Source organism: Rhinoraja longicauda, chromosome 40 (assembly GCF_053455715.1).
Source record: "Rhinoraja longicauda isolate Sanriku21f chromosome 40, sRhiLon1.1, whole genome shotgun sequence".
NCBI lineage: Eukaryota > Metazoa > Chordata > Chondrichthyes > Rajiformes > Arhynchobatidae > Rhinoraja > Rhinoraja longicauda.
The window spans coordinates 8,241,280-8,253,365 of record NC_135992.1 but is presented as its reverse complement, the minus strand read 5'-3'; the positions used below and the strand labels follow the sequence as shown (position 1 = coordinate 8,253,365).

Below are 12,086 nucleotides of genomic sequence, written 5' to 3'. Positions count from 1 at the left end.
ATGAGCGACTTTGACAAGGGCTAAATTGTTATGGCCAGACGACTGGGTCAGAGCATCTCTGAAACAGCAAGGCTTGTGGGGTGCTCCCAGTCAGCAGTGGTGAGCACCGACCGACAGTGGTCTGAAGAGGGACAAACCACAAACCAGCGACAGGGTGTCGGGCGCCCAAGGCTCATCGATGCGTGAGGGCAACGAAGGTTATCCCGTCTCGTCCGAACCGACAGAAGGTCGACTGTGACACAAGTCACAGAACATTTTAATGGTGGGCACGGGAGGAATGTGTCACAATACACAGTGCATCGCACCCTGCTGCGTATGGGGCTGCACACGGAGGACCAACAGCATATTAGGCAGGTGGTCATAATGTTTTGGCTCGTCAGGTCATAATGTTTTGGCTGATCGGTGTATAACACCGAAACAGGCCCTTTGGCCAATGTGTTCATGCCAACCAAAATACTCCATCCAAGCTAGACCCACCAGCCTGCGTTCGACCCAAATCCCTCTAAACCTTTCCTATCCATGTACCTATCCAAGTGTTTTTTTAACACTTCTAACATTGTTTAGATGCTGGACACCAAATGCTGGAGAAACTCAGCGGGTCAGGCAGCATCTGTGGAGAAAAGGAATGGTGACGTTTCTGGTCAGGACCCTTCTTAAGAAGAGGTCCGAAGGAGGGTCTCGACCCGAAACGTCACCTATTCCTTTTCTCCAGAGATGCTGCCTGACCCGCTGAGTTACTCCAGCATTTTGTGTCAATCTTTGGTTTAAACCAGCATCTGCAGTTCCTTCATATTGTTTAGATATTGATTTCAGACAGAATCCACTTCGGCCATGTCTGTCTGTGTCTCCCCACTTGCTCTAATCAACAGAAATAAATGACTCTGCCCCTAATCTGATGGACAATTTACCACCCTAGTCTGGCCTTGAAGGGAGCCCTGGAATTATTAGTAGCTCACCATCAGGCTTGCCTGCTGAGTACCCGGAAACACACATTGGACCCTTCCAGAGAATCACCAGAGGCTTCCTGACGCTGCTTTGCACTTCTTGTTTCAAAACACATTGGCACAGCAGTAGAGTTGCAGCCTTACAGCGCCAGAGACCCAGGTTTGATCCTGACCTCGGGTGCTGTCTGTACGTTCTCCCTGTAACCTGCGTGGGTTTTCTCCGGGTGCTCCGGTTTCCTCCCACACTCCAAAGACGTGCAGGTTTGTAGGTTAATTGCCTTCGGTAAAATTGTAAATTGTCCCTAGTGCATGTAGGATAGTGTTAATGTGCGGGTTATCGCTGGTCGGCACGGACTCGGTGGGCTGAAGGGCCTGTATCTGCACTGTATCTCCAAAGTCCTCTAATTGCTTAACCCTGCCTACTTGGAGACTCACACTCTCAATAGTTAGATGTTCCTGAGTTAGAGTCACCCCTTGTACTCATTATCATTGAAAATCAGAGTGGGTTAATGCACCAACTGTTCTGGGCATAAGGGGTAGGTCAATGTGCTCATAAGGAGTGATGTTTATAGGTTTTAGGTTTATTATTATGGTCACGTGTACCGGGACATAGTGAAAACCTTTGTTTTGCATGCTATCCAATTAGCTCAGATCATAATCATACTTTATTAGCCAAGTATGTTTTGCAACATATGAGGAATTATGCTCTACATAAATATAATCGTCAAACTCGAAAGAGCAGAGGAGAAGATACAGGGTGCAAAATACAGTTCTCAGCATTGTAGTGCAACAGTTCCAGAGAGAAAAGAATGTTTCCTCTACACACTAATTGGATTGTGCTCCCTGTAAGGTGGACCGAGAGGCAGGTTAGATTGGCCTGAGGATTCCTCTTGCCCCAACCCTGACCTGCTCTTGGAATAGTCCCTGCCCATTTCCCGAGAGGGGCCCGTGTCATGTCCCTGACTATCTCTTTGTAATTTTAGTCCCCGTGTGGTGGGCAGCTGGTCCCCTCCTGACCGATCCACGCTCCTGGGAGAAGGAGAGAGGCATCGGATTGTTAGCCTGTCCTTGGCTCTCGCCACTGAAGCCTGCCAACGCAGACAAGTCATGGCAGGTAAAAGGCACAGAACTAACACTCAAACTCACCTGCTTCTGCTTGTTGGCTTCTGGTAAACCCACCTTCCACTAACCGGCTTCCAGTAACTGGTTTAACTTTTGTTAAACTGGTTCCAATGACCAGCTTTGGTTTCTGCTAATCGGTTTCAACTAACCACTTTTTGTTAACTGGTCGAGTGTCGCAAGGAACTGCAGACGCTGGTTTACACCAAAAATAGACACAAAAATCTGGAGTTACTCAGCATCTCTGGAGAAAAGGAATAGGCGATGTTTCTTGACCCAAATCGTCACAATAGACAATAGGTGCAGGAGGAGGCCATTCGGCCCTTCGAGCCAGCACCGCCATTCAATGTGATCATGGCTGATCATTCTCAATCGGTACCCCGTTCCTGCTTTCTCCCCATACCCCCTGACTCCGCTATCCTTAAGAGCTCTATCTAGCTCTCTCTTGAATGTATTCAGAGAATTGGCCTCCACTGCCCTCTGAGGCAGAGAATTCCACAGATTCACAACTCTCTGACTAAAAAAGTTTTTCCTCATCTCCGTTCTAAATGGCCTACCCCTTATTCTTAAACTGTGGCCCCTGGTTCTGGACTCCCCCAACATTGGGAACATGTTTCCTGCCTCTAACGTGTCCAACCCCTTAATAATCTTGTACGTTTCGATAAGATCCCCTCTCATCCTTCTAAACCTATCCCTTTTCTTCAGAGATACTGCCTGACCCGCTGAGTTACTCCGGCTTTTTGTGTCTATCTTTCGTTATCTGGGGTCTTGTAATCAGTATCTGTTACGGACGTCTACGGACTGGGTGTCCACTCATTTATATTGCACCAACGTGTTTCTGGGTCTCTACAACCCCACAACCCACTGTTACAGAACACATGGCAACACAAGCAACAAGTAGTTGGAAGCTCGCTCCAGCACGAGTTTCCGTGGTGAAAATGTACCAGAATCAATCTCTGGAAATCAGATCTGACACTTTTGGAACATGAGAATGCTATGTGTCTGGTTTAATTCACGATGTTTACAATCAGCTTCTGCGATCCTTGTACTGTGAAGTGAGCACAAAGACAGTCTGTTCTTGGCGTTGGTTGATGAATGAATGAGGCCACAAAAGAGTCATCGGTTAATATCCTTTACAACAATATCGCCGGAGAAGGGCACAAGCCTGTCTTTGGCAATTGACCCTGGAGAGTGGAGCGTGAACTGCTCTCCCTGTTCCAATCCATCGTGTTCATTAACAAAGGTGAATTATTGACCCAAATGCTCTGCAATGATCAACACGTTGCTGGTCTGGATTTTGGCAAGGAAGTGCCCAATTATTAATCAAATCACAAATACATCACCGGGGAGTAAAGTCAACCTTGCATGCAAAACCATTTGCAGTGTAACCTGTAAGGAGAGTTGGACACAGGCTGAACGCACGCACACACACACACACACACACGTATATAATAATAATAATATGCCTTTATTGTCATGGTACGAACAGTACAACAAAATTAGAAGTGCTACATCTGAAACAGTGCGTCAGTGCAAATCTTCCAAAAACAATCGCACAAACATAGGAACCAACACAATAAGTACCAATATCAATAAAAAACTAATAAATAATAAATGAGTTTTGCACCTAAGATCCTGTATATATTTTAAAAAGTGCAAAGAAAGTGAGAGTCACATCAAGTCAAGTATTTCCATTCACAGTTCTTATGGCCCAGGGAAAGAAACTGTTTTTAAGTCGGTTTGTACACATACATACACACACCTGTCAATAAACAATAGACAATAGGTGCAGGAGTAGGCCATTCAGCCCTTCGAGCCAGCACCGCCATTCAATGCGATCATGGCTGATCACTCTCAATCAGTACCCCGTTCCTGCCTTCTCCCCATACCCCCTCACTCTGCTATCCTTAAGAGCTCTATCCAGCTCTCTCTTGAAAGCATCCAACGAACTGGCCTCCACTGCCTTCTGAGGCAGAGAATTCCACACCTTCACCACTCTCTGACTGAAAAAGTTCTTCCTCATCTCCGTTCTAAATGGCCTACCCCTTATTCTTAAACTGTGGCCCCTTGTTCTGGACTCCCCCAACATTGGGAACATGTTTCCTGCCTCTAATGTGTCCAATCCCCTAATTATCTTATATGTTTCAATAAGATCCCCCCTCATCCTTCTAAATTCCAGTGTATACAAGCCTAATTGCTCCAGCCTTTCAACATACGACAGTCCCGCCATTCCGGGAATCAACCTAGTGAACCTACGCTGCACGCCCTCAATAGCAAGAATATCCTTCCTCAAATTTGGAGACCAAAACTGCACACAGTACTCCAGGTGCGGTCTCACCAGGGCCCGGTACAACTGTAGAAGGACCTCTTTGCTCCTATACTCAACTCCTCTTGTTACGAAGGCCAACATTCCATTGGCTTTCTTCACTGCCTGCTGTACCTGCATGCTTCCTTTCAGTGACTGATGCACTAGGACACCCAGATCTCGTTGAACATCCCCTCTTCCTAACTTGACACCATTCAGATAATAATCTGCCTTTCTATTCTTACTTCCAAAGTGAATAACCTCACACTTATCTACATTAAACTGCATCTGCCATGTATCCGCCCACTCACACAACCTGTCCAAGTCACCCTGCAGCCTTATTGCATCTTCCTCACAATTCACACTACCCCTTGTCCTATCACACACTCCCAGAGCAGGGGGGGAAGCATTGACTAAAGGTCTCTCTGCACTGTCTACATACTCCCCAGAACTGTGCCAGCATGTGTGTGATCTTCTTGCGTATGGCATGCACAGCCTAAAGTTGTAGGCCGAGGGTAGACATCCAGGCCAGGGCAGCATCAGTTGCTGGGTGGATGGCCTTGATGCCATCAGGGAACAGCCTCAGTGAGCATTCATTCACGATGTGTGGGATGGTCTGGTCTGGATATCCGCAGTCACAAGCAGGGCTGTCTTTCATCCCCCACTTGCGCAGGTGATGGATGGGCTGTTCTTGCATGGAGGGTGATACAGAGACTATTATCTGACCCTGTAGCCTGGACCCAGGTGCCCTGTGACTGAGTGCTACCCAGGGCACCTGTTGAAGCAGACTTCAGCAGCTTCGGCCATTGAATCTGCAAGTTTCCATTCCGCTCTTATAACTCCATCTGGTTCACACTTATACGTCAGGGAAAAGAATTTGCTGCCTTTACCCAATCTGGTAACCTTGTCCCTCGAGACCCACGCAATGCGGTTGATTCTGAATGGGATCCAAATTAGCCAGCAAGTCACCAAAGATGGACACAAAATGCTGGAGTAACTCAGTGGGACAGGCAACGTCTCAGGATGCTGGAAGGAATAGGAGATGTTTCGGGTCGAGACCCTTCTTCAGACTGAGAGTCAGGGGAGAGGGAAACGAGAGATATGGAAGGGTCAGGTGTGAAAATGAGGGGACGAAGATCAAGGAAAATGTAGAATGTACCACGTAGAATGTACGTTGCTAAATATAGGATAGAATGATAGGATAAGTACAAAAAGAAAGCACTGGGTGGTTGTGGAAGGGCGTGAATGGGAGCAGAACAATCAATGGTAAATCAGTTGGATTTGGTTTGGGATGTGGTGCAGGGTCTTGCTTACTTCCGAATTTAATCCAACGTGAAGCATGTACCTGTGGTTCTTTTCAGCTAGAACCTTAGCCGAGTTGGAGAAGTGGGACGAGGTGAAAGCCAGCGAGAGGGTGAAGGACAGAAGATGGTCAGACGATGGCGACTCGGACGTGAAGCTGCACAGAAACGTCCCGGCTTCATCAGGACACCGAGCGACAGCCAATGCAAACTCAGGGTATCGTCAAGAATTGGCCATTTCAAATTCAGGATAGGTTGTCCCCTGTTTCGGAGCCAAATGGCAACAGGGAGAGAAGCAACCAGTGTTCAGGCAGACAAAGAACCTCCACCGACCCCCAAAACTAATGTACGAGTGGGGGCAGGATCTCACCTTGGGAGAAGGTGACAACTCTGCTGGCCAGTCTGAACTGCAGAGGCAGTGAATTGGTGTTCAACAGGCAGATTGTTAAAGAACCTCAGTCCAGTGGTGGAGCTAGATTGTTGTCTTGGTCTGGTTGGAGAGGTTGTAACAAGCAAGACAGCACGTAGCCAGACTGTCCTAGACTGGGGCAATCCGTGAGATCTGTTAACAACAACTCCCCTCACTGAATCTCCAAGGGACTCATTGAATCACCAAAACCATGCTCCTCCTTACTCACTGTTTCGTTAATCCACCCCGTCTCAGTCAGAAGGTAAACTCTGGAATATCTGGAAGGAAACCTCTGCCAGTGAAGGGCTCCCGACAGGAGGTGGGGGGGGGGGGCTGGCTGCAGAACAAAAACTGGAGGGATTGGGGCAACCTTGCTTGTCCTTAGAATCAAACATTTCACTGTTGCTTCTGATCAATTCCCCACATCTCACATTGATGAAGGAGCATCGCAGATTCCAGAGCGTGTCTGGTGATCTGGCCATTGTTAGGTTCACGGCATCGACCTCTGCATCTGGGGAGAGTCTTTAACTGCTCAGTTTTGGGTGCGGCACGGTGGCGCAGCGGTAGAGTTGCTGCCTTACAGCGCCGGAGACCCGGGTTCATTCCCGACCTTGGGCGCTGTCTGTACGGAGTTTGTACGCTCTCCCCGTGACCACGTGGGTTTTCTCCGAGATCTTCGGTTTCCTCCCACACTCCAAAGAAGTACAGTTTGTAGGTTGATTGGCTTGGTATTAGTGCAAAGTGTCTCTAGTGTGTATAGGAACGTGTCAATGCGCCGGGATCGCTGGTCGGCGCGGACCCGGTGGGCTGAAGGGCCTGTTTCCGCGCTGTATCTCTAAACTAAACTAACTAAGTTGCTGAGTTAAAATGTCGGACATCCATTTGACCACCCTAGGGAGTCGTTCCCCCACCCTGAGCTTCCCGTCCAGTGACTCCCTACATCTGAGGCTCATTACATTTAACCCCCTCCTGCCCCACACTAGGTATCACTAACCCGTCACCTTGGACAGTTCAGAGATGTGCTGGAGGATCAGCCTTGATCCCTGTGGACAGAACGATGCAGAGTTCAGAACTAATCAACTCTCAGCTGTAATATTTTAAAACCAATGTATTTCAATTAACACACAACTAAGTTCATAAAGACGGTATAAAATCATGATAGGAATAGATCGGGTAGACGCACAGAGCCTCTTGCCCAAAGTATGGGAATTGGGAACCAGAGGACATAGGTTTAAGGTGAAGGGGGAAAGATTTAATAGGAACCTGAGGGGTAACTTTTTCACACAAAGGGTGGTGGGTGTATGGAACGAGCTGCTGGGGGAGGTGGTTGAGGCAGGTACTATCTCAACTTTGAAGAAACATTTGGACAGGTACATGAATAGGTTTAGAGGGATATGGGCCAAACCCAGGCACTAATGTAGATGGGACATGTGGGTCGGTGTGGGCAAGTTGGGCCAAAGGGTCTGTTTCTTCACTGTATGACTCTGTGAGAGAATGCTGGAAAACAGCAGCATCTGTGGGAAGAGGAAAACCGTTCATGTTTCAGGTTTAGTCTATTATTGTCACGTGTACCGAGGTACAGTGAAAAGCTTTCTTGTTGCGTGCTATCCAGTCAGCGGAAAGACTGTACATGACGGTAGCGCAGCGGTAGAGTTGCTGCTTTACAGCGAATGCAGCGCCGGAGACTCAGGTTCGATCCTGACTACGGGTGCTGCACTGTAAGGAGTTTGTACGTTCTCCCCGTGACCTGCGTGGGTTTTCTCCGAGATCTTCGGTTTCCTCCCACACTCCAAAGACGTACAGGTATGTAGGTTAATTGGCTGGGTAAATGTAAATATTGTCCCTAGTGGGTGTAGGATAGTGTTAATGTACGGGGATCGCTGGGCGGCACGGACTTGGTGGGCCGAAAAGGCCTGTTTCCGGCTGTATATATATGATATGATATGATATGACAGTGCAAAGTCCAGGACTTTGTTTGAGTGTTAAAAGCAAGTCCAGAGACCAGGAGAAAGGAGGTGAGAGAGGGTGAGAAGATATGTGGCAGGGAGAGGCCTGGTGGGATTAAGTGAGAGAAGGAAGAATGGTGCAAGGCAGGGGAGGGTGACATTGGGGTGAATAATAAAGTTAGTGGATTTGGTCTGGAGCACGGTGGTTTGGAGCGGAAGAATCATGGCCAATATCTGTAAAGTGAGAAACTAAACTAATGTTACAGGTTCAAATTGTTGAACTCGCTGTTGAGTCAGTAATATGGTGCGGTGCTCCCTGTCACCCAAACCCACCAAGTTACTACTTCTGGAAGTTCATGTTATGTTTGTACAGTTGGAGAATCGGGAATTACAATCGCAGAGATCGCAACAGATGTCACCATTTCATATGTGATGGGGAAAAAACTGCAGATGCTGGTTAAAATCGAAGGTATACACAAAACGCTGGAGTAACTCAACGGGTCAGGCAGCATCTCTCCCGAGATGCTGCCTGACCCGCTGAGTTACTCCTGCATTTTGTGTCTACCCTCACCACTTCATGTCTCCATTAGTTGCTGTCCATAATTGCCCCTGAGAAGATGGAGGTACGATGCTTTTATTGAGCTGCTGGAGTGGTGTTGTGAAAGCCGGAAGTGCTCAGAGCGTTTGGCGATAATGATGAGGGAGCAACTTTATATTTCCAGGTCAGGATCATGTGGGGATCCTGCAAGTGGCGGTGTACCCGGCAACTGTTGCCCCCTGCTGCTTGTGGGTGGACGTTGCAGGTCTGACAGGGGCTGTCGAGAAGCTTTGGGCAGTGGTAGCAACGTGGTTCACATCTGTGCAAAAGCCTGAGTTGATGTTATCAGAAATGTCCTGCACCTGATTGAGCCCGTTAACACCGTCTACAATGGTTACCCTGTTAGAGGGAAAGACGCAATGTGCTGGAGTAACTCAGCGGGCCAGGCAGCATCTCTAGAGAACATGACTAGGTGACATTTCAGGCTGGGATCCTTCCTCAGACTAATTATGGCAATAAGTGTGTGAAGGAACTGCAGATGCTGGATTATACCGACGATAGATACAAAGTGTTGGAGTAACTCAGCGGGTCAGGCAGCATCTCTGGATGAAAAGAATGGGTGACCTTTCAGGTCGGGACCTTTCCTCAGACTGATGATGGTAATATTGATCAGTGGTCCTTGGGGGGGGGGAGTCCCTCACCATTCCACCTTCAGTCTGAAGGACGCCATACTGAAACGTCACCTATCCTTTCTCTCCAGCGATGCTGCCTGACCCGCTGAGTTACTCCAGCACTTTGTATCTTTCTTTGGATTGTGGCGATGAGTCGGTTGGCAAGAGAGCTGGTTGATAGATAGACAAGTAGGTGAGAGAGTGGAGTTGAAATTGTCAGGGTTAAGTTGGGACGAAGTGTTTTTGGAAAGTTGGGTGCAATCCAACGGGAGAATGGGGTGGCAATCAGCCAACGAGAGAGTTTCAGGAATCTTTGGAAATCATGAAGCTGAATTGCAGGAAAAGGCCAAGTAATTTCTCAGGAATGTTTCTACGGATATTTGGGTTCAGTTTAACTATTCTTTTGGGTTGGAAATTTGGGATTTTGTAAGGGGCTGTGAATTGGCAGCATAATATTAATGCTCGAAAGGAAAATAATTTAAGGAGTTCTTGTTTTGGATAAGTCTATCTTCCCATTTAAAAAAAGACAGAGTGCTGGGGTAACTCAGCGGGTCAGGCAGCATCTCCGGGGAACATGGATAGGTGACGTTTCGGGTCGGGATCTATCCTCTCTGACTGATTATGGTAATATTGATCAGTGGTCCTGAGGTGGACCTCTCACCATGGCTGAGCAATGGGGCAAGAGACATCCGCCTCTTCCTTACACAGCCGAGTGTACAAGAGGCCTGCTTTCCCCTCCCTCCAAACAAGTGATCACCCTTCAACAGGAACACTCCTTGATTGCTGGAGCAGGTTGTGTGATCGGGAAGATCAGGCTTCTTCTGGGCTGAAGGAACTGGAGCCAACTTTGCTCCCAACCTTCGGATCATTCGTTGGGTTAAACACAACACCAAGCTGGAGAACATGAGGCAAAGAATGGAATTACATAAAGATGTTTGACCAGAGATCAATGTAAGATCTATACAATGCATTAAAGAACCTTCTGCTTCATCTGGACCATTGTTAATGCTTGCTATGTAGGGGCAGGTGGAAACTAGAACCATGCTGCACATAAACCTTTACAGCCTTGATATTACCTGACTGAATCCAGTGTGTTATTTATGCTTTACAAGTGTTCTTACTTGAACTATTTTATTTTATAAATTAGGTCTGGGGAAGGGAACGGCATTGAAAAGGTGCAATGTATTGACCATTCCTGGTTGCCAGAAAAGATCATCGTGGAGACACGGAGATCTGGCAGTTGCTGGAATCTCGTAAAGAACACAGTGTTCGAGTAAGTCAGTGGGTTGTGGATGAATGTAGGACATAGATGGGAGTTGTTTGGGGTGCCAACCCTAAACATCACCTATCCATATGCTCCAGAGTTACTGCCTGTCCCACTGGGTTACTCCAATACTTTACGTTCCAAGAAAACCCATAGGTCTTCTTAGAGTCATGCAGCCATTAGACGGATAACAACCTCGCGCTCTCGGTTTCTCAACATATTGACCCAACAACAATCTCCTTCAACCTGATAGATATTGTGTTTCAGCCAAAACTGAACACAACTCTTAGCAATATCATTGTTCTCTGCAAGGTCCTCAGCTTTGCATTCGTGCTCCAATAGAGAACATCTCAATAGGTGCTCCATAGTTTGTGGTTCAGTGCCACTTTTGCAGATGACGTCTTCAGTGTCTATATAACCCCGCTTCTTGAGAGTCGCTTTACAGCGACCAGTACCAGCTCAGTCTGTTGAGGCATTTCCTTTCAGCCCAGCTTGATTCGGCACCAGGAGGAAGTTCTCCTCCCAACACCAATGACATGCAGTGGCGTGTAACTTGGAGAACTGATTGAAAGTGACGGCAATCTTGAGGATTTTGTAATAGTTGTTAGATCACCTTCACCCAAACGTTGGGTGTTTGAAGAAACATTTTCAGGTCAAGGCGAAAGACAGAAGGCAGCAACTATTGGCGGTACTTAATTTGCACAATGCACTGGTATAGGGAGGCCGATGAGAATGTCCAGCAGCTTCATATGAGGTGTGCTACCTGTCACTTCCAGCACACTTGGCAGAACGCATCTCAGCCGAGGGACGAAGCCTGTTTCAACATTGGGTAGCAAGCCCACCTCTACAACAGCTGCAAATGAAAGAACTGGGAAGTCAGGTCTTCTACAAAGTAGATGACACAAAATGCTGGAGTAACTCAGCGGGATATGCAGCATCTCTGGAGAAAAGGAATCTAGTGCTTTGGGTTAGGACCAAAAGAAGAATCCCGACCCAAAACGTTGACTATCCATGTTCTCCAGAGATGCTGCTTGACCTGCTGAGTTACTCCAGCACTTTGTGTCTTTTTTTGTAAACCAGCAGAATTACGCCATTCATTCATGCCGGATCTATCTTTCCCTCTTAACTCCATCCTCCTGCCTTCTCCCCATAACCCCTGACACCCGTACTAATCGGGAATCTAGCTATCTTTGTATCGATCTATTTCTTGTTTCTACATCTAGTGTTAAACAGGAAGAATGAGCATTTGGGCAAGTTCCCAGGTGCCATACTGTGGAAAATGAGGAACTGGACTTCAGCATGAATCCTGAAGTTTATTTTAAAAGCCAGTATAAACCAATGTAACACTCTACCCAAAACTCTGCCAAGCAGACAGAAAACTATGGGCCCACACAGGAGCCTTCTCGCTTCAGAATCATTGTGAATTAGGCATTGTTTGCTTTTTTAAAAAACCTATCAGACAAAGGGTAGAATTCGCTCCACTGAAGGATTGATGTAGATTAACAGCTTCTGCCCTGGGTCTCCCAGTATATCTGCCATGCCAATCTTTAACCATAAATCAATTGCAAAGCGTGTCTGATGCCTGACGT

The 12,086-nt window shown here is 47.3% G+C and overlaps 1 protein-coding gene across 1 annotated transcript in view; it reads left to right on the top strand.

Annotated features, from left to right (window-relative positions):
• The window catches only part of LOC144611394 (pleckstrin homology domain-containing family A member 4-like), a 57,775-nt gene extending 47,421 nt beyond the window's left edge, over positions 1-10,354 (top strand). Inside the window, 2 exon segments of the mRNA XM_078430465.1 lie at positions 1,928-2,058; positions 5,730-10,354. Coding sequence (XP_078286591.1) covers positions 1,928-2,058; positions 5,730-5,923 — 325 coding nt within the window. The 3' untranslated portion in view covers positions 5,924-10,354.
• Positions 10,355-12,086: the final 1,732 nt, after the last annotated feature.